General features: G+C 40.1%; 1 protein-coding gene across 2 annotated transcripts in view; it reads left to right on the top strand.

Annotated features, from left to right (window-relative positions):
* NKD1 (NKD1, WNT signaling pathway inhibitor) overlaps positions 1-23,417 on the top strand; it is a 112,232-nt gene that overhangs the window by 48,613 nt on the left and 40,202 nt on the right. For both annotated transcript variants that reach the window (XM_027685041.1, XM_027685040.1), the window contains exon 4: positions 21,533-21,590. In XM_027685041.1, coding sequence (XP_027540842.1) covers positions 21,533-21,590 — 58 coding nt within the window. The remainder of the gene's footprint in view (positions 1-21,532; positions 21,591-23,417) is intronic.

The raw sequence follows: 23,417 nt of genomic DNA, 5'->3' as shown, positions 1-23,417 counted from the left end.
ATGTTAGGGGAAAAAGAAGAGAGCAGAGGTGTCTAAACAAGCTTTTGTGTGTTATCTCCAGCAAACTTATAAGAGAATTCACAGTGTGAATTTGTGTATGTGTGTGATCATTGGCTTGAGTATGTAGGCTTTAAAGTCTGGTACAAATTGTATTTGTTAGCATTGTCCCTTGTCCTAAATTCTATCCAGAAAGTGAGATTTTGAAGCTATGATAGTTTCCTGTTTCATTTATTTATTTATTTTTAAACTTTTAAATTTGTTACTCTTTAATGGAAAAGACACCAAAGCAGAGAAGAAGGAGCTTTGCCCATCAAAACAGGCCTATGGAAATATCCCTAGTTAAAATAAACGGAGCTTTATTGGGCACATTTAGGATTCAGTCAGGATGCAAAGGAGTACCCAACCCATAACAAGCTCAGCAGCTGGAAATTTTTCTTTGCAGGCGTTGTGTAAGAGATTCACAAAATTGAGCTGTTAACAGGGATTCTGCTGCCACATTACAATTGGTAAATATTGGGTATGCAGAGTTGTTTGCCATAAAAGCAGAGAAACTAAAATGGTCTTAGTACTGTGTGGGCAAATGGAGAATACCTTGGACTTCAGTGCAAAATCCATATACTACCAGCCTCTGTGAAACACCTCAATCCATCCTAGGGCAGAGAATTTTTGAATTGATGTGCCAAAACTATCCCAGCCACTGTGTTTTGTGATCTAAGACAGGCTGCGTTCCTGTTTCCTGATCAAACACTTGTCACATGTTAACAGACACTCTCCTCCTAGGCTTCCCTGCAGTATTTGAGTCTACAATATCCATCAATTCAAATGGACCAGAAAATTACTTAAAGTTCTGTTCCTGTGCACTGAAAATCCTTCTGTATCTTGTTTGCAGAGCCTTTAAGCCTGCAGCAGGTGACTGTTTAGGGACACCGTCCCCTAGCTCAAACTGCTGAGGCTTCTGCTTTGGCACTGGAGATCCTGGAAAGACTGTACAAAAAAGGCTTACAATGAACATCTGATCATTTAATTTTTCCATCACCTTGGTGTAACTTTCAGGTCCTATACTTCTATAATGATATATGTTTTTCTAGCCTACCTCTATTGCCTTTTTACCACTCCTCAGATATTTGTTTTATTGTTTTCTAGCATGCCTCTTGTGAATTATTGCCTTTGAGCTGTGTCAATGGGGATGGTTACTCCTTTCTGCTTTATACAACACGTCTGAGAGTGATGTCTGTACTATAAACACTGATGTAAGAACAGCTTATGTAGGAACTTTGGGGATTACTTTGAAATGGTTGCTCAGGTAGTACAGACAGTGCCTGGCAGCACAGAGGGAGCCTGGTGGTGGGTGAGGTACTGCACTGTCAGCTGGCCATGCTGCTTCAGCAGAGTGACACTTTGCAGAAACTTGTTAAGATGGACAGAGGATCCATCTGCTTCTTTTTTCCATAGCACATAGAGTTGCAAAAGAGCTTCACTGAAAGACATCATCCATAGAACTATTTTCTTCATATCCAGTTTTCTTTTGAATTCTTGATAGTTTGAGGGATTTTTTTAAAGCAGCTCCATGTATATAATAGCTGTTGATACCTGACTTTATTTTACATATACATGATCTGAGGAAAGTTCATCTAAATGCTAAAGAATTTTTTCTCACTGGGGCAGTGTTCTCAGTGCTTTCTGGTGTCAGCCAGCAGCCCATCTCATTTCTCTCAGACAAGCAGTAGAATTTGTCCATTCTTTCTCATAAATACCAGTCTCCACTGGCTCTCTGTATTGCACCACATCTTGTCACACTCTCAGCAGTTTGTTCTCACTTGGATAAGGCTGTGGCTGTTGGAGAAATATTATAAGGAAAATGCAACTCAGAGAGGGCTGTGAGCTAATGACCAAATCCTACAGATGCACGTGTGTGTGCTCATTTAGAAGCCCCTGCAACTCTAAACCTAGGAATATCTTTAAGAGTTAGACCCAGGTCATTGAAACTCACAGTAATGGCCATGGCTTTAGTCTTTTCATCAGGTGTTAAATGTTTGCAGGCTGTGACCCTGAACACACAAGGGAATAAAACATCTGGGAGTGTTCTTTGTCTACATACATCCCATTTTCTCTCCTGCTGTAGTCCTTGTGCTTTGTCTTTTTGCTTCAGTCTTTCTGATTACTTCGTTTTCACTGCATGTGCTATTATGTACCTTAGCCTCATTTCTATCATCAGTATAAATCTTGCCTATATTACCATTCAGGTTTCTTGTACTGCTTTGAAGTTTGTTTAATGAGGGATGATTAACATTAGTATTAGTGTGATACGATATTTCGTGTGCTGTTATTCTGATATCTTCTATCTTCTTTTCATTTATTTTAGGCATTCATTTGAGATGATTGATCCTGAAAACTGTTAAATTTATTAATTTGAGGAGTCAGGTTGGTTTCAAAAAAACTATTCATTTGAATAAGGTTTAGTGCCTGTGCAAAGGTTTCCATGACTGGGTGCCTTTAATTTCTTCTCTGCATCTGTTTCCCAGTGTTCTTGTGTCTAAATTCTCCCAACCTCAATGTCTTTTGTGTCTTTAAAAATACCAATAATAAAAAGTATATATGTACCTTCTAGATTTCTTACTTTATCTTCTTCTGTTCTCTTCGTCCTGGTTCTGTGTGAAACTGCCTTGCTCCTTAAAAGCAGTCAGTTGGTACTTTCTAGTAATAACTGCAAGGTAATAGTTGAACTGTATAAAGGCAGATTGACAGCAGTTTGTTTGAGATGAAAGACAGTTGTAGTCTAAAGTGAGCCCTGAAAGGCATGGCATATGGTTTAGGATGTTAATCTGCAGCTGGCCTATGCTATGCACTGGAAATAAGGTCTCCTTCCATGAAAATCAATGGCAAAACTTCATTTACTTAAATGGGAGATGTAAATCCACAATGTGTATTTTGTATAATTACACACATTAGAGTGACTCAGACATTCAAACTTCTGCTCTAACCTTTTGAGGAAGGTATGTATTTTCCAGTGCAGTGCATAGGTAAGTTAGTATGATGAGATTCTTGGTGTCTCAGCTGGGAGAACATGGAGGTGAGCTGCGAAGTTCTAAGCTCTGCTCTTCCTTTTCCAAAGTCCCCAAAAGTCCTCTTGCTCCACTCAGTCATTCCACTTTCTCCCTCTTATAGCTTTCTCTTTTAGAAGAGGAAGAGCAAGGCAGGCTTTTATTCAGAGCAGGTAAATAGAGCAAAGTCTGTAGAATGCTTAAGGCTGGTCATGGTGAACACTGGCTTTGACAGACAGTTCAGATATTGTTCTTGTTTTTTAGGACCTGAAAGTGGAATAGATCTAAGAAATTAAGCAGTTGATTAGGGGTAATTGTTGGTGAGAATATGTGCTGGAGCTGTACCTACCTTGCCTCAGTTATGTCTGTCAGCTCCAGAATAATTCTTTGCACTTTGTGTAACCACTTGCCCTCAAACCGAATTGTGCAATAGAAAACTTGATTGAAATTGATAATGAGGTAAAAAGTCTTTCAGGCAATCAAAGCTTCTTCAGACTATGTGGGGAGAATTAACCAATTCTTGTTCTGCTTTTCCCATAGAACACTGAAGGCTATGCATTTGCAATGTTGAATCAAAGTCTATGTCCCTCTAAATCAAATCTGAAGATAGTTGAAAATGCCAGTGTATCTTTTATTGGAGAGCAATAACCTTTCAATAACCTTTGTTGGGATTTATGAGTGAATTTTTATCTTAAGGCAACACTTTATTTAGCTATTGTACATGCTTATAACCCTAGGCTGGGACACTGTTAGCACTAGTGCCTGGGACAGCTGGACTAAATCTTAGTAGCATCAGGAGAAAGGACTGATCAAAGTTACAGGTCGTTTGTAGCCTTGTGCTTCCTTCTTGTGTATCACTGACCTCTTTCTTCTTTGTTTGCAATATCTTTCTTTGTGGTCAAAGAGGAAATGTATCCTCCCAAGAGGTAAAGGAAAAAATGAGGAAACTCTTCAGTGACTAGCATGAGTAGACAACTGATTAGGTAATGAGGTTCATTAAATATGGTGCAAATAGTGGTGCAAATGTCTTCGTCAGCCACATGGTCCTTTAGAATACTTTGGAGGCAGGATATTTCCTTTCATCATCAAGACTTTGTTGAGGTGCACTGTTGATTAGGAGCACGAATGTCAGGCTGTCAGTGCGCTGAGTTGGAAAAGCGTGTCTGAACAGATTCCCAGCAGGAAAATCACTGAGCTACACTTAACAGGTGAAATAAGGTAGGAACTGAGAGAGAAAACCACTGTTAATGGAAGGCAGATGACTAGGGAAGAATAGATGGAAAAATCCTCATTATTATTATTTGTTTCATGATAGATGTCATCTTTTCTCACTGTATAGAGTTTTCTGAGAAAAGACAGTGATGGCAAACTGAAGGTTCTTTTTTGCACCGTCACTGAGACTCTGCACCAGTCACTTTTTGCCCATTATGTGTGTAACAGGTGTTAAGACAGGGTGATTGTCCTTGAAGACAGTGAATACTGTGGATACTGCTGTACTCACTGGCTACTCGCTAAACTTAGACATGAGGATGAGTCCAGAACAATACAAGGTAGTAGGACTTAGAGTCTTTTAATCATAGAAGCATAGAATATGCTGAGTTGTAGGGGAACCACAAGGATCATCGAGTCCAACTCCTGGCTCTGCACAGGACACTCCAACAATCCCACCACATGCCTGAGAGTTATTGTCCAAATGCTTCTTGAACTTAGGCTTGGTGCTGAGACCACTTCCCTGGGGAGCCTCTCCCAGTATTCAACCACACTCCAGGTGAAAAACCTTTTCCTGATATCCAAGCTAAACCTCCCCTGACACAGCTCATGCTGTTTCCTTTAGTCCTATCACTGGTCACGAGAGTGAAGAGATTGGTACTTGACTTAAGGTCAAGTCCAGCAATTTAAAACCAAATCCCTGTTGTATGACTTTGTGATTTTCACTGCGTGTCAAAAAAGAATGACCTACTAGCTGTAATTATTTCTTAAAAGGAAAAACAGGCGACATAATTTTTCTAACACAGGGTCTTCAAAACACAAACCTTGGTACAGAGGCAGGGTGGTGTGTCTGGTGTCCCTGCAATTGCTTCTGGTTGTCTTATGGTGCACTTTAAGATTGTGAGGCTTATTTGCCCATGGCTGGCAGGGCAGAGATTCCCAGTCTAAAGCTCACCTGTGTTGTCACATCCATGGGTTACTATGTCATTTGGAAGTATTGGCTTATGCCTAAAAGCATTTCTGTTCTCTGTAATATGGTTAGAACTAAAATACGTCCTTATGGGTTCAAAAGATGAGCTATTGCAGACCAGACCATGGACAAGTGCTGCTTATCCTGATATCCTTTTATTGAATTTTTAATACAGATTTTTAATGTCTTGATCTCTGCTTGTTACTTCTGACTTATTTGGTTGTGTTGGCCCATGTGCACTTCTGGCTTTGTCAGTTATTAGATTTCTAAAGGACAAAACCTCAGGTGCAGGCAGCAATTGGGACCATTAGACCACGTGCCTGGCAAGATAATGGCTGTGGTGCACTTGGGGGTGACTTCTTGGTCTTTGTAAGATACTGAGAATGTGATGGCTGAAAAATCCTTCTTGTTAAATCACCCTCCACCATCTGTGACAAGCATGGCAGCTGAGATGCTTTCCAATGGCTTCCTACACCTTCCCAGTGTGTGTTCCTGATTACACAGACTGTGTAGCAGAGCTCCCTGTGGCTGTTTGCTGTGCTGTGACCGTGGCACTGACAGCCATGGCAGTACTGGTAACGTGGGCTGCTCCAGGGATGAGGGATTGTACAGCAGCTTGGTTTGAGAGCAACACAGTGGTGTTGCCTTTGTGCATGATTAATGGAACTGCTTCTTCAAATGGCTCCTAGTCCTTATTTCAATGATTTTTAAATAAAAGCTTTCCTTTTAAAAAAGGATGTCGCTGGTTCTGTTTAGTGCACCTATTTGCAGAAATGGTTTTCATTCTCATATGCTTTTCCCTGCCCTTTTCTGTTGTATGGTTTGTTTCTTTGGGGTTTTTTTTTGTTTGTTTGTGCTGAGACCTTTTTTTTCCTTTGCAATTTGATTGATCTTCCTTCTTTCAATTCCACATTGGCTGGCTGCATATGGAACCCCGCCTGGCTTTAGCTGAGACAAAATCGACTGCACACAATTTCCCTCTGACAGCTTGTACAAGAGCAAACATTTCCGAAGAGCTGAAAGTCTAGAAATTCAATCAGCGGAAAACCTACTGTGTGGAACAGCTTTGCTAGTGCTACAGCTCCCTGCTGGGTAGAAAAGCAATCCAGTTACAATAAATCCTTAAGAGTGGAGTCATTTGGGTAAAAGGAAAAACAAAAGCTGGTTTATACAAACTGATTGGAGTCAGACGTTTTGACTTCCCATTGAAAAAGGAGTCAAAATCCAGGCTTGCTTGGTAATTTAAAGGGGAGATTGGCTCCTTTTATCTTTCTCTAGGGCAGAGTTCTTAATATTTTGCTTGTGGAAGAAATATAAAGAGTTTTCAACTTAAGTTAAAATATTTACTTTGATATTGATATTGATGCTATAGCTGACTAGAAAATGAGTTGGTCTTGAATGCTTCGGCAAGAGGTGAAGGCGCAATTTTGTTTCCAGTCACTCTGATTTTGTTCTACTGCAGTTACTGAAATGTGAAACTAGGGTAAAACTGGGATCAAAATCAAGGCTTGCATGTCCTGCCAGGACAGCTTGGGCAACAGTTTGTGCTATGTTGCTGGTGTGTCATGAGCTTATGAAGCTGTTGATGCAATCTGGGCTGCCTGACAGACCTCTCTGACTGAAGTTAAGAATTGTGCCTAGTGAGAGAGATCTGTTTGTGTTAATTTTCTTTCATTCTTTGAATACAAGCTATTAAAAATTAGCAGCATTAAACAGCATTTGACATTAAAATAATAATGTTAACTGAGATGCCAGTAATGACTGGGATGAAATATTTCCCCTAGTTTATATTTAAAAATTTAAATGAAAGTAGCTTGAGGTAATAAAGTCTCCTTGTCGTTTTCCTTTATTTTCATAATTATTTGCACCACTCCTCTTTGTGACTTTCATACTGGAGCATATTAAAAGGACCAACAGGCTTGAATTGAGACATTAAAGAAACAGTCTTTGTAAAGTCAAAGTGAACTGTCTGGAAATGCTGAGATTTCCTTCTTCCTTTAATGCCTTTCCAGTGTTTACATAAGACTAGGTAAAACTTTTCTGGGCAAATGTGAATTTTAAAATGCTGCTGTCCTTTTAATAGCTGCATGGGGTCAGTCAAGCCTGCTATTCTCCATATAATCTGCATTGGGCTGTCATCCCTTCTCCTTCCCCTCCCAAATGTGTCTGGTCCTCATGGAAAACATTAAAGATTGTATAAACATTGTAAAGGATTTCCACTAGCCCTTATGTTTAAATAAGATGTTATAAATCATAGCAAATGAGAACAACACCTTGCCACGAAGATGGAGTTAGATTGGTTTAAAAAAGAAAGTAAGGCAGGATGGTAACTTGATAAGACTCTTAAAACTCCAGTTTGTGTCCCTTGCTAGTCACAGCCACATGATGAGGGCTTTGTGGACCTGTGCTGAAACTGAAGTACCGTAAGTTTGTCTTTCAGCTTTCTCCCACCCTCTATGGGAAGAGAAAGTGTCTGTTGTGATCCCAAGCGATGCCACTTTTGTCCAAGTGTTTTGTGCCAGTCACTGAGTTGTGTTTCCTATGCCACCTGTTTAAAGGGGGGCTGTACCTTTTCAAGGGGAGCACACTGAGGACTTGCCAGTGGTGTGCTCAGAACATGGAAACAGTGCTCTTATGGCTTTTGACAGCATCCAAAATCCTTGGTTAAGCTGGCTTCTCAGAGTGCTGGTTTTGGCCTCTCCCATTTTATGTGAAGTCTGATGCCAAGGTCAGCTTTTGTCAGATATGTGTCCATATTCTGTGAGACTGCATTATGTTTTTCTATCAGTGTTTCTTGAGAGGAAGCTTGGTGTTTGGTCTTTTCCCCTTAGCCTTTCTGTTCTTGTTGCAGTGTAACAAAAAGAACATACGCAACAAACAATCAGAAAACCAAACATTTTCCCTGAAGTGATGAGAAACAGCCACAAAAGCCTTTCCAACATCTTTGGATGTCTCTGGGCATCATTCTGCCCAGTTCAGGAAACAAAACCATAGCAATGGCCCCGTGTTTGGGGTTTTGTATGTCCACAATGTCAGAGTTGCACCAAAATCAGGATCTGCTCCATCATGACAGGCTGAAGTAGGGATTTTTTTCCCTCCTATATAACACAGTTCCTGTATGGATCACCAGAAGTTCTGTTGGAGGAAGATATACACACCTAAAAGATTTCTGTCTAAACCTTTACTCTTCAGGGCAGGAGAGTTGAAAATCTATTGATTTCTTTAAAAGTTTAAAAAAAGCCAAAAGAGTTTGGGAAAATGAAAGAATTAAATTCTATTTAATTTGTCTGCTTGAGATTGGAAAGGAATTACAAGTTTCTGAGAACATTCAATACTGCTGTTCTCCTACTATTAAGACCATTTGAAGGAGATGTACTTGAAAGGTTTTGTGCTCTGGCTTGTCTATAAGTTGGGTTTATTCTTTGACAAAGTCCAGCAAAGGTAACTTAGCCTATTGAATGTAAATTTTCAATATATAGAAACAGCTGAGAGAGTCCAGCAAGATTGTTAATAAGCTAGATGTATCAGTTCCTCTGTAGTTAATGTTTTGAATATAGAAGGCAAAATCATGGTGTAAAGTCAGAGTACTGTTATAGGTGCAGATTTCTAAGGTAAAGCATCACCAGCTTTATGAGGAACCTTAGACTGTCATTCAGTTATTTTTTAATGTAAAACCTCAGTCATGCTGCTGCTGTTGTGCTTCACCTTATGCTGAGGAAACTCCAGCTCACGCTACCAATAGCCACCGTAAGTAATAGTTACTAAGTTTTTTATCTGCATTTTTTTTCCTTCTAAATATTGTTTGCTATTTTTTCATCCTAAAGGCCAAATTATTTTGCTGTCACAAAATAGTCACGATAGGGCTCAGCTGAAACTAATACCAGGCCTGACCAGGACACTGAAAATATAATATTTATATTATATCATGTATTTTGTGGTTCTTGGTTGGTTTTCCTCACTGTATTCACTGTATTCTGGTATATGTGAGACAGAAGGAGCATGTCATTAGCCCACACTGGAAATTGCTCTTTGACAGTGGTAAAAAACATGAGAAAAACACACACAGGCAGTTCCTGGCCAAGTGCTGCCTCCTGATAGCTCAGAACCTGCTGTTTGGTGGGGACTGGATGTCACCAGCGAAGCCACCACAGGCGAGTGGTACTGGTAGGGCTGCCCAGGCTTCCCATGTGCTGAATAGTCCTCGTAGTCCAGAGGCACTGGGGAGTTTTGAGGAAACTTTTAGAAGCCAGATTCTACGGGTACACTATTTTGAGAATTTAGTGAGCTTTTGAATTTATGGAATAGAATTTCAAATCTTGTGATTCTGTGTGTTTACCCCCTGTCTTCTGACGTTTCCCACCTTGGCCCCACTCAAATTGAGTTACCTGAGGAACTCTGCTCTCTGCTCTCCTGCTGAAGCTTCCTGGTGCTCTGAAATGTGGTGGATGATGACCTCAGTAATATGATATTTTACTTATAAAACCCCAAGGCTTGAGGATGCCTTCCTTGTTATTCACTAGTGGAAAAGACTTATCCCCAAACAGTGAGGCAGGAGAGATAATAAGAAATCATTTTGCAAGGAAACACATTTTATCCTCAACAAATCTGATAGAAGATTTTAGTTCAGGTTTTCCTAAGCTGTTTACAAGTGTGTTTGAGGGATAAGTATTCTGCAAAGGTGTGTATGAGAGTAGAGCCAGCTAAAGTGGGGAGACTATTGAGTTGCTACAAGAAAAATTTTCATGCAGATGCAAGTGGATACAAAGTGTGGTGCTTGCACATGAGCAGCAATGAAAAACTAATAATTCCACATATTGTGTTACTGTACTGTGACTTGTATTGGAACGACTCAGAAAAAAGAGACCATGCATTGTTGTTGCTGCAGTAGGGGTGACTGTCTTTGTTTCTTCTCTTCCATCTAAACCCCTGGAAAAAAACCCAAGCAGAACACACCTGCTTATTTAAAACCCTTAAAACTCTTTGCTTTCTAGTTGTTAGATGAGAGAAGCCTACATATGTGTAGTAGGATGGATTCCTGCCACCCCCCGATATTTTCTTTCTTATTGTTACTTGCTTTGTGTGAAATCTGCAGTACACTGGCAGGAACTTTATACAGATTTTTATACAGTAACTGCAGTGGTGGATTTTTAGGAGTTTGTGTATGAGGGGGAGAAGGGATTTAACATCATTGTTATATTTTCATTTGTTGTGATTTGATATCCATCCCGATGGAGGGCACAGCACCACTGAGAGAGGTGCTGCCAGGTGTGACTTCCTACTGCTTTCTAATTCTGTGATCACAGAACACCCGATTCTGCAGTCCTTGCACAGACAAGTCTCCCACTGATTTCAATGGGAAATTTGCCTGCATCAGGGATAAAAGAGCGGGCCCCAAGTTGTGTACAATGATGCAATCTGATCCTCCTGCTGTGGAAATTGATGTAATCGCATTCTTGCCCTCCCCCCTTTTCTCAACCCCTCTCCCTACCAACCCCTGGTGACTCCTGGGGGGCTGCTCACCAAACGGAGAGGAGGATGCAGCTGTGTGCTGAAGCAGCAGAGGAGGGGAGGAGACCTGCTGGAAAAATTTATGAAGGGTTATATCCTAGATGTAACCCTAGAAAACAGCTAAGAACACAGACCTGCCTGCCCCCAAAAATACAGTCACCTGCTTTTGCTAAATGAGGGAGTGTTTCTTCTCTTTGTGACTTTTGTGAAACGTCCTCCTCCTATGTTGTAAGGCTGAATTACAGTGCTCAGTGAATTGAGCAATCTCGTTGCCATCTGCATTCATTCCGTGCAGAGGGACAGGGTTAGCTTTTTCTAGGGCTCTCTGTATTGTTTTTGTTGACAGTCTCTGCTTTTCAGCAGTGCTTTTGTGCCCTGGCACAGTGCAGGTTGCTTGGGAATGGTGAACCTTGAGAATGCTGTACTTTGTTGCTGGGCGAGCCAGGCGACCTCTCAGATGCTTTCCTCGGCTTTGCCATTTATATGGAGTTTGGTTTTATTTTTTTCCTTTGGGAATTCTAGGCTCAGCTGAATTTGTTCTGTGTTTTGCGGAAGAAAGAGCTTGTTAAAGAATTCCCTGATGACTTTGAAGTGAACTATTTATTTTCTCTCAAGGCTTACTCAGTGTAGCCATTTGCCCCTTCTCTGTTTTTTCACCCCAGTGTTTCCTGAGCTACAAGCATTCTTGGAATATATTAGTTGTAATGAGTTATGTGGGCATCAAAAGTTTTCTTTGAAACTATATGGCATCAACATCTGTTAGCTCTTAGAGAACAGAGACACAGACAAAGGGGCTGATGGGGGGAGGGAGGAAAAAGATATTAAATTCTGGAGTATGAAGTCTCCGTCTCAAAGACTCAGGGGGAGGGGAAGGGGAAATCTGCTAAACTCCATGCTTTGATGTGGGCCGCTGGCCCTGCGATTCCATTTATGGGAATGTGCGTGGCAGACGGGCCTGCACAGCTGCCTGCCCTGCCTGCTGCTCTGCCTGCTGCCCTGTCCTGCCCTGCCCTGCCTGCTGCTCTACCCTGCCTGCTGCCCTGCCCTGCCCTGCCCTGCCTGCTGCTCTACCCTGCCTGCTGCTCTGCCCTGCCTGCTGCTCTGCCTGCTGCCCTGCCCTGCCCAGTGCGCTGCCCTGCCCTGCCTCCTGCTCTGCCCACCCTGCCTGCTGCTTTGTCTTGCCCTCCCTGCCTGCCCAGCCCACCTAAGCCCTCCCTGCCAGCCGCCTGCCCAGCCTGCAGCATAAATCCTGCCCCAGACCTTGTTGCTACAGTAACATTCTCAAGGAAAATGCCGGGTACTCAGTTTTCACTATTGAGACGGGGAATTGGAATTTCTAATAATAGAGGTAACTCTTAAGTAAAAAAATAAATGTTTAGAAGGGAAGTTTTTATTTGCTTGTAATCCTCCTGACCCTGTGAATCAACATGCAACTGTTCATTTAAATAGGTTTTTAAATGGTGTGTGTCTGTGACTTTTTACTGCCTGTAATTAAAAACCATGTGTCTTGTTTCCATGTATGCAGCACCAGTCAGCAGTCAGGCATGGTCACCCATGCTGGACTACTTTCAGGAATGTGTGGAGACTGGTTCTGCTTTTTTTAATCTTTTTCTGCAGAGCCTCACAGTGCTTGTCCTACATGCCAGGAGGCAGGAGAGAAGAGTAAAAGAAACCTCTAGGTTTGTCTTTTCCTCTTGTTGGCTCTGTTTGTAGCCATAATGCTGGTGGTATTGTGCTTCTCTGTGACTTCCTGGCCCATTAAAACCCCGACCAGTTATAAAATGATTAGTTGACATACCTGGGCTCTGGGGACAAAGAGGTGGTTTAAAAAGGAATGTGAACCATCTGTTTTGCCAGCACCTCCTGTTGACAGATTTATGGCTCAACATTAGCATATGTGTCCAGGGTCACACACCTGTGCTTCCTAACAAGGTAATATTATTTAGTGGGGTATGTTTTCATCTTGAGGATTCAGAGCTCTTTGCAAAGGTGGGCACCAAGAATTCCGTTTTACAGTTGAAAAATGAAGGCACAGAGAGACTTAAGTGACTTACCCTACACCACACAGTGAGTCTGTGGTGGAGCAGTTATTGAATCCAGGTTTCCTCCAGCTGCATAAATATACGTCATCCATTAGCAGGAAAAGACTTAGAGCTATAAACATAATAGAGGAGCATTGATTATCATTCTAGGGGAGCTTTAAGCCCTTGTGCAGTATGAAAACCCGAGCCTTGTAGGAAGACAGACTATTCTCACAAGAAGGGTTCAGAATGCAGTATGTTAAAGCTGTAATGATCACTGAAGTCAGAGATCACATCTTAAATGAGCAAGTTATTCTGTAGTCAAGCTCTGTAGCCGTTTTCTGCAAGCTTATTTCCCAGGGCATGCCTGGATACAATCACCTCAGTGCACTTAAATCTGTCTGTTAAATTGTTTCTTGGTAACCAAATCTATCATGAAAGGAAGTTGAACAGAAAATCAGATTTATTACAGAGCTACACCCATCTGTCTGCTGTGGAGAAGAAGCCCAAAATAAGCAATTTGGAGGAGTTACTGAGCTTCTCCAGGCTGGAGGGAAGATGAAGATTTGTCCTCTTTCATTCGTGTTCTTAGACTTGTTCATCAGTATAATCTATGTTGAAGATAAGGTCCTGGGGGACATGGGACAACTGATTTTCCAATCAGCAAAGAGATTAGAGTATAGTTAGAACAAAGTAAGGTAAATAGCTGAATCTGTAGAGTGCGTTCATTTATTCTTCTGAAGTAGCTTCAAAGTGAATTTAAATATAGCAAAAAGCAGTCATTTCTTGTTTCAGTCCTATTTAATCTCAAAGACTGATGATCTTTTTTAGTTGAAGATGGCTGGACCCTTCAGTTGAAAAGTAACTGCTGATTTCATACATCTGTTCTTACAGTTGCTTTCAATTATATGATCTCTTATCTGGCAGAAGTCCTTGAAAAACTGTGTTTCACCCTATCACCTTAAGAATTAGAAGTCATAATACTTCCAAAATTCCAATAATAGTGTTAATGGAAGATGTCACTTTGCAACACCTAGCAAGGGTTTATAAAGATCCATGAAATATAGGGTTAAAACATCATAGAAACTGTAATGTTCTGTCTTGAAACTGGAATAATGTAAGTAAAACTGTCCACATGGATCTTCTGAGTATCTACAGGTCTTAACATACATTGGATTAAAGTGCCTAGTATTTTAAGCTATTATTGCTGCGTTTATTTTCCTCTATAGATTTTTCAATATATATATGCAGGATATAAATTGATTTATATATACAAGCTCTGTGTTTGTTCCACAGTATGTGTGAATCTTATGATTCAAATTAAATGAGCAGGCAGGTAGCCTTTTTTGAATGTGGATTGTAATGACTGACCACTGAAAGAGGATGCTTACTTGCCCACTGCAGCAGAGATGACAAAGCTACTTGAAAAGAGCATGTTTCATTATCGTCATTACCTGATTTTCATAGGCTGGAGAAAATAAACACATCAGAAAAATGAAGAAAGGATTTATGGTTTATCCTGTGGTATAGCCTGGTGCATGTGTTTGTCTCTGGGACAAAAGAGGTTCAGCTGCATGTTGTAAGCAATGTGGAACAAAAAGTCATTTCTTTTCTTGCTTATTCAGATGTCTTCCATGAAGGCTTTTCTGTAAGCATCCTCTGCTTTGCACTTTCACTTCCTCAACAGCTTCATGTTCATGTTCCTATGAATGGGATATCCTTAAAAGCATATCATACAACAACTGTTCCTTGTACCCATTTGAGGATATGTAACAGGAAAATAAAGATTGGGGATATTTTCTGCCTCATAAGCCTCTAATTGTTCATGATCCTTTGTGGCTGGAGATTAACATGGGGTTGTTGTTTTGGCTTTTTTGGCTGTCCTGTCTTTATCATCACAGTATTTATCAGCAGCTGGAATTGCTCTACAGTCACCAGAGATGAGGTTGCAGGGGCACCAATTCTGTCAGACTGGTAGATACAGATGCAGTGATTTCAAACACTGTTACCACATTATTATGGCTGGGAGTTACTGCTCCTAGAGCAGAGGCAGCTGAGCAAAATGAGTTTCTGTGTGTCACCACTATATTTTTGGAGCTGGTAGATTACTGCGATCTTTGTGCTAAGGTACCAGAGGATGAATTTTGGTATCTACTGTGCTAGATTTCTCGTGTCCTGCTGTCTCTGTTAGGAAGACCATAACTTTGGGCACAGAGGCCAACATGGCAGATAAAACCAGTAAAATCCTAAACCACAGCAGTGAAACCCATCCAAGATCATTTATCAGACATCTTAGAGGAAAAGTCTGTTTTCTTAACAACTCTACCTGCTGTGATTATATTATGACAAAATTTTGTCTGAGAGAAGCTTTGATGCATGGTGGAGGAGGAAAAACCCTTCTGCAATGACAGAGCATGGGTTCTTATTTCAGAGAAATAAACCACTATAGAAGTTGAGCTTGCTGCTTCTGCTGACCAATCTACATCATTTCAGTTGCAATGTGTTGCAATTATAATGTTGGTCTAAGAATTAAAGTCTCTGATTTCTTCAAGTGTGAGCTGCTTTATGTGTTCTTTACAGAAAGTTGCATCCTAGCAAATTATTTTTGTTATTAAATTATCCAGAATGGTCAACTTGAAAAAGTAAAACCTCATGATTGCAGAAGAAAAGGGGAAATACATTGTAGAAGAAGAATATTAGGCTTAAACCAAGGCATAAATGTGTATTGCTCTATAGTGTTTTTCTATGTGGCATATGCTTTAATTCTTAAATGTGTTTGCCTGGTTTCAATTTTCATCATAGTGAGGCTTGGCATATATGCTTTTATCTGTGTAAGGCCTTGGATTTACAGACTACTTATGAACAGGGAAGGAAAGGAAGCTCTTGTCCTAAATAGGACAATGTAATACAGGAGCGTATTGTTTATTTGAAGAAGCTTATGAGGGGGATCTTCAAGCATTTTTGAAAGAGAATATTAGTATGAAGTCTTCACTTCCAAGTGCAGAGAGAACCAAATGCATGCCCAAAGCACATTCTTACCTCTGGCCTGTAAGTACTGACCGCACAAAATTGTGTGCATAAATGTCTCCTTTTCTGTACCTTTGGCTGCATGGGTTTGTCTGCACGAAAGCTGCTAACCCAGCACAATGTCATCTCCACATTCGTCTGGCTATTTATTTTATTTTTAAGTTTTAAACCTGTCTGTAACCCCATATTTAAAAAATTATGACCCCCTCAGATAAATGAATACCTACTTAGACCTACATTATCCTAAAAGAAATAATACCGTTTTTTGAGGTGTGAGCAGGCTTCCTAGTAGTGAAGCCTAGGCTTGAGCTGATCACAGTTACACATGGCTGTGTTTCTAGTCCATGGGAAATTTCAGATACCCAAAGGGGAACAAGGTTCCTTTCATCAACCTGTTTTCTAAAAAGTCTTTTTCCTCTTTCTCTTCAAGTCTGAACAAGATTAAAAGTGAAGTAAAACAATGATAATGACTGCTTTGGGGTTTGGATGGGTTTCCTGAAGCATCTTCAATAGATGATGTTCTCACAATCTGCTAAGGACTTGCTGTATGAATTTCAAACTTATTTTGGAAATACGTTTCCTGCGAGTGAGACTGAAGGATTCAGAGTGGCCACTTGGCACCTGACAGGGCCCTCAGTCATTCAGGTGAAAGGCCGAAGGGCATCCCCAATTTCTTGAGCCTCCTTTTCTTGGGGTTGTTTTTTCTACATCAAGAACTGAAGTTTTTGCATAGGTAGCACAATATTTTTGTTGGCAGTGACTTTAAAACCTTTGTAAAATCTACAGAAGATGTAAAAAACCTTTGTAAAATCTACAGAGTTACCACATGTCCTGTCCCTTGCAGTCCTGTTGTGAAATGTGTTTCTTCAACTTTGCTTGTTCCAAATGTGCTGGAACTTTATTGCATCAGTATGAGAATAAAGAAAGAAAAACCCACATGTTTTAGTCAGATGGGTAAAAATAGGGAGGAAAGTTTTCTTGGTTGACAATTTGTCATTTTGCATGTTGTGCAAAAAAAAAAGGATATATATGATTCCTTCATAAAAAATTCACTAAAACAGGAAATGTGTGCATATTTTCTGCCAAAAATGTGGAAAATTGACTATCTTAAGGCTAAATCAAAGGATTTTAATGAGATGTTTGAAGAAGGAGAAGTAAAGTAACTTGTTTCTACTTGAAAAGAGCAACACCTTTTGGAAAAATGTTAATTAACACAATATTGACTTGAGATGTAATACAGAGAGTAGGGGGGCCCAAACTTTAAAAATGTCCTTGTTATCATGATAACCTACTTAAATCAAAGTTTATCCTTTGATACATCTAATACATCTATGGATGTAGCTGTCTCTAGTTACACTGGAGCAAAACTGCATTGAAGACCATGTTAGTCCAGGCTCAGGCTGCTCAAATACACACTCTGGCTGCAATCTGTAGCTTTGGTTCTTACATGCTGGATGTCATGGGGAGCTGCATGGAAGGGCAGAGTCAGGACAGGTAGATGGAGTCACACTGTTGAGCAAGATGAAAGGAACTGGTAGGCATAAGGACTAGGAGATGTGACCACAAACATAACTGCGAGGAGCCTGGAAGGTAAAGTCAAGGAGCTTCCCCTCAATGTAGAAGCAGAAAGGGAGCCAGCAAAGGCATCAGAGGAATAAAGTGATGTAGGCAGAATGATGGATGAGGATTTGGATTGCAGCTTTTTCAGATGGCTGCTGAGAAGGAAGTCAGTAGCTGGAAGCCCTAGAGTGAGTGCCTGGCATTTGGCTCCAGAGACTTGTATCAGTAAGAAAACTGCACAGGGTGGTTAGGGCTGATGTTGAGGTTAAAAAAAACCCTAAAATTTCCAGCGAGTTAGAATTAATCGGAGTCTGATTGTGCAATGAAGGTGGGAAGTGAGTGACGATTGCCGGACTTGTACCCAACTGAATAGAAGCCCTGGGGTGTGGGAGCTTTTAAATATTGTTTTTCTCCTTGTGCATATACTCAGCAACATTTCTGAGAGAGTTGCACTAATTAATTCTTCTCTCCACCCCCACCCTCTGAGGTCTGAGCTGAGTACAGAGGCACCTCTCAGAATGGGATATATGGGACACGAGGTCCTTTCTACCCAGGCCAGGCAGCAGCTGCTCCGAGATTTGAAGCAGATGTTTGGGCCTGAATCTTAGTCATTCAGTGTGATTTGTGTTAGTAGCTAACAGAGGCCAACTTATTTATCTGGGAAACTCCTGGTGAGGTAGAGACACTTAGTGTAGATGGGTTCCTGTTTAGCAACCCACAGCAATGGCATGCTGGAATAATCCTTCTATGTAAATGTTTCTTTTCTTTATTCTTTCAAGTGCTTGCTGACCTCATTTCTATAGTATTTCACAGGGTACATCTGGTTTTGGTTGCTTCATGACTCAGTGTTCCAGTTTGAAAATGCAGTGTTGTGATTTAAAACATCGTGTCAGGACAGTGATGTACAACTGCCCATGACCTAAATGTTGTTGCTTTTGCTCTTGGGCACCAGCCCTGCCATGGCACAGGCACCGAGGACCTCGCAGCAGGGCCAGGCTGAGCGCAGAGCCACTGCTGGCTTTTCCATCCCCTCCAGCCCGTGCTTGCTTTGTGCCCAAACATGCTTCTCCCCAGCGTCAGATATTCCTACCTGGCTATAACATTTGCTTCCGGCTAGAATTCCTTGAGCCGTGAGTTCTGTTTTACACATTTTACCCTTTTCCTTTACTCTAGTCCACTTTGTGATTTTGGGGTGCTGTGGGTAGATGCACTGTTTCATTCACTTCAAGGCAATTTGTGCAGGTTAATTTTCATTATGGAGTATGAGCTGCAGAGAGAATTGTTTTCTCTGATGCTTTCTCAGATTTTGTACTCTTCTGTTGAGTGTGAGTTTACATACACTGCCCAGAGACTTTTTCTCAAGCAGATGCATTTTGGTGTTTATCCAGGTTGTGGCATCTGTCTTGGTGGTGCTAAAAATATTCAAGTAACTCTCTTGCAGTTTTTCTGACAGAAGAGTTAATGATGATAAGATGAATGAGAGAGTATCTTCTTTTTCCCCCACATTTTTTTCCTGTGAAAGCCCACACCTTTTGCAGATACATGGCTGTCTATCAAAGATAATACATGTCATAATCTTACACACAGAGGGGAACACATTTGAATGGGAGCTCAGGAATTCTGCTTAAATGTGTCACTAAATGTTCAAACGATACTCTCATCAGTTTCTGGATGGATTGTCAATTTATGTGCTGTCTAACAGGTATATTATGGTTCAACAGCATGAAAACACTTTTTAGGTTGTGTTAATTTATAGTAATTTGGTTTAAGGCAGAAACACTTAATGGAAATTTGCTTGCATTAAGTTACTACTTTAACTTAAATAACTAGGAGCTAGAGAAGGAATGAAACTAGACTAGAATATAAAACATATTTGCTTAAGACCCATGTAATGATTAAAAGTGAGAAAATAAGGAAGCTAGCATCATGAATATTAATGTTTCACTCTGCTGTTTTACACTTTGTCTTCCACTGTTTTCCTCTGAGTTACTTGATAGCGCATTTTACATCAATAAATGTATGCTCATTTTTAAGTGATGTCTTTTGAAAAAACACAAAAATTAATGACTTGTGAGCTTGGTAGAGGATGAGACAAATGACATCATTTTAACAGGCAATATTTGATACCCAGATGCAGCACTTGCTTTGCTAAAATTTTAGGAGATGAAGGCTACCACCTAGATAGTATTATCATCAGAGATACACTACAAGTAAGAGCATACCTACTCATTGCATATTTGCTGACCAGGTTAATAGAATTTTTTTTGTTTTTTTCAAAGGGAGCAGGACTCCTTCTTTTAGTTAAAAAAAACCCAAACAAACCAATCAAAACAAAAATAACAAAAAAACCCACAAACAAACAAAACCCCAAACCAAACCGAAAACCCAATCAAAAGAGTTATTGAATATTTAGCATTGTGGGAGAGCAGAATCACTTCTATATATGAAAGCAGTCAGAGGTGTGCTCTCCGAGCTTCGTGGAAAATGATGACAAGGGACAATTTGATCAAACAAAAGTATACTAATCTTTAGATGGCCCTGGAAAGACCATCATCTTGCAAAAATATGATAAGTCATGCCAACATTTTATTTTGTCTTCTTTTAATTCTCTGTCGATTTCTTCCATAATTTTTAAGGTAATGATTGGTATTATTTAGCACATGCCCTGAAAAAGAGACATTTTTAACTAGAACAAAAATAGGTTTTTGTGATTTGCTACCTGGAAAGCTAAATCCAGAATGTCAGCTTTTAAAAAAGCATTGTGCTGTGTAGTATCCCAGCATTCCAGGCCAGATTGCCATCGTTTCTCAGAGCCATTTGTCCTGTGACTTCTAACTGTACTTGAGGGGACCTGTTCATAAACAGACAGTATTTTCGGGGTTTTTGGGCTATCTATCCAGTAGTGTTTGTGAACTCTAATATTTAACAAGCTGTTGCAGAAATTGATACTGGAAAATTCTGAAGATATGCTTTTGTGGCTTAGTTACTTTGATATAACTAATCTCAAAGAATAACATTTGGGCATGTGGAAGGCAAAGAACCTCTGTCAGCTTTTTCAACAAAAGGAGGTGAACTGCTTTATCTTGATCACATTCCTTAACAATAAAGCTAATGAATGCAACCAGACATTTTTTTCACAGGTTATTTATTACCTTATTCTTGTCTTGTACAAAAAAGCTCTGAGCTGTCAACTTCCAGCTCACAGACTGATGCTGAGGATGCTGACTCTGTGTTCCTGGTGTGTGTCTGAAGGTAAAGTTGAACTGGCCAGGAGTGCAGCATGCCAACTTTTTAGGTCCATATTCTTCTTTGTCACCACAGCTGTTTATCAGTGGCAGATAATGTTTGTAGAGAATTTAGGGAGCAATGTTATAATGTAAGGTCAGTGATGTTATGGTGATGCTAAAGCCTCTGGAATGAATGAGAGCAGGTAGGACATGAGGATAGCTGGCATTGCTTATGGTTTAACTGGGGTGGGGAGCTGAAGCTGGAAGGGTCTGCTATTAAGAGAGTAAGAATGTTCTTCAGGGTCTTTGTAAGTGGGATTAGCTCCAAATCCCACTGATGCCCTTCATTACTACTTCAGCACCGTTGGAGAAATGTTTTTTGGCTCTGAGATAAGTTCATCTGCATATCTATGGCATCTGCTTCTGTGTTGTTCTAGATGTGCTGGGGCTGACAATATTTCATTAATTTTGGGACTGAAGGATTAGGCAGCTCATCGGAATCTCATATCTGCTTTTCTTGGGTGACCTCTGGCATATGAAAGTTTTCTGTTTGTTGGTGGAACCAAGCGATAACATTCCTCTGTAGGTAGTGAGGGGCTTATTTCTCCTTTATCATTTCCATTTGGAATTTTTTTAACTTGCTTGATTGACAGAATCTTGAAATGTTAAATATCAATCTATTTTGTAAAATTATTTGAACATGAACATTTCTTCTTCTTTCCCCTCTATGGCCAATTCATCTTCATTAAATTTTTGTCCAAAAGTATGTCCACAGCACTGTAAAATAGTATCAAATGCATTGACTACCACGAGTAAAGTGATTGACTTCTTTCCTGGAAAACAGCTCCTGTGCTCTCATTACTGTTTTAAATTAATTCTGGCAATACTAAGTACATATTGTTAACACCTCAACACTTAGTATATAGTATATTTGTCATTAATTTTGGTTATTTTTTTTGTTTTAAACAGGATTTATCTGGGGAAGGCTACAGAGACACTATTGGTGATGAACACTTCCACCTAGAAGGTATTTAAAGAACAAAATTTTTTGGTTAATATTAAGGTAATTTGGAGTAAGTTAGTGAACAAATCAGTGTGAGAATGCCTATATTGAGAATGCAATTCTTAAACTACTGATGTGTTTTTTGCTTGAAAAAACTGTTAGGATGGAAATAGGGTGTTATTTCTCTATCTGCTACCATTGGTATTGAAAAAGGTCACCCACTTGTATCACAGGGACCAAGTGTTTTAATTCAAGGTCTCACAATTTTTTCTAGGTACTGCTGTTGACACTGATAGCAGTTGTGAATAGCTGTCCTGAGCAGAAGTGGCAAATGCAGTCACTGACAATGTCAGCACTGGGTTATGTGATGTGCTGCACTCCCTTCTGTGTTACACAGACCAGCCTTAGAAACTCCTACATTAATTTCTAATAAAGACTAGAGACTCTTACTCAAAACATTTTTCTTGAATGTGAATGGAATTGTTACTGCCTTGGACACCTCTTTCCATCTCATCTCCTCATCTGTGAGGCAACTGAGGTGGAATCACTGTTGTGGTGGGAATGGCCTTTGGGGACCTTGAGTATGGATGCTATATCCTGCATACCAGGGAACACATCTGAGGTACCTTGAATTTCAGTTGGGCAAGTGGGAGTTGATGAATGGAGGACAATAATTAGCTGCTCATTCCTTTCAAGGAAAACAGACTTCAGACACTGTCTAGTATTACAAGTGATTCCATGAGCTGTGTGCTAGATTTATATTATAGGGTAGTGGAAACAATATGCCAAATTTAGTTAGAGCAATGAACCATGTCAAGCTTAACCTGGAAATTTCTGTCCTTTTATAATCCAGGCATTTGTTTCTGGTATTAGAGGCTTCTGTCTAAACTGAACTTAAAAGATTCTTTATGTTAATAATGTCTACCTTCCAGTTCCTTACCTGTGAAATGTGTTAATATACCATGTTTCTTGGGTTCCACGTTTCTATCAACTCTGTAGTTAACAGAGAATGTTCCCTTGCATGTGCTGTAACACAGGAGCTCAATTTCAGCTGGTCCTTGTAGGCTACTCTTAATCACAATAGCAAAGTCTGCTTGCCATGATGGGGGTTTTTTTAGCGTTTCTGTTTCAGTTTTCATATCTGCCCACAGTGGGTCATAATGATAATAAGGGGTAGGTTTTAATTTTAGAATTATAGGAGAAACTACTTCACACAGGATATTAAATGTCAGCAAGGTGAATAATTTTATTTTCTTTGTCTCATTCTGTCTTTCCTTGCCTCTAATTATTTCTTTCTTTGTTGTGTAGAATCGTCTTGCATAGCAAACATAATATTCAATATATAATATTTCCAATTTAGTCAGCAGCAGGATTTTTTTTATTAGGGTGTAAAACCTTTTAGGTTGCTGCAGTTTCAGTCTTTCAGCAGTTTCATGTTATTACTTCTGATGCATCTCATTTGTTATGAAGTATCTGAGTAGTGAAGACCAGATTTAGATACCAGCTGGTGGTCCATGCTTTGTGTGCTGTCACTGGGGAAGAGCTGTTCTGTGGCATCTTTCCATTTGGGAGGAAGATGACTGTTCCCACCCAGGGCTCAGGCAAATGCATGCAGATTGTCAAGGCTTGGTCCTCATCCCTCTGCTCTCAGATCTCCAGGCTATGCTTGCCATCCTGGGGACAGTGTTGGTCACTTCCTATTTGAACGGGATATTGAAACTCCTATAATTTGTCAGACAATACTACAAGCATTGTGTTAAAGCACCCTTATTATATCAGCTCGTAGTTTTTACTGGCATCATATTTTTAATGACTGTGCTTTGTACTGGCATAAAATTGTGATATTAGCAT

This window comes from Neopelma chrysocephalum, unplaced genomic scaffold (genome assembly GCF_003984885.1).
Source record: "Neopelma chrysocephalum unplaced genomic scaffold, ASM398488v2 Primary Assembly neopelma1_68, whole genome shotgun sequence".
Taxonomy (NCBI): Eukaryota; Metazoa; Chordata; class Aves; order Passeriformes; family Pipridae; genus Neopelma; species Neopelma chrysocephalum.
This window is presented reverse-complemented; position numbering and strand designations above follow the sequence as displayed.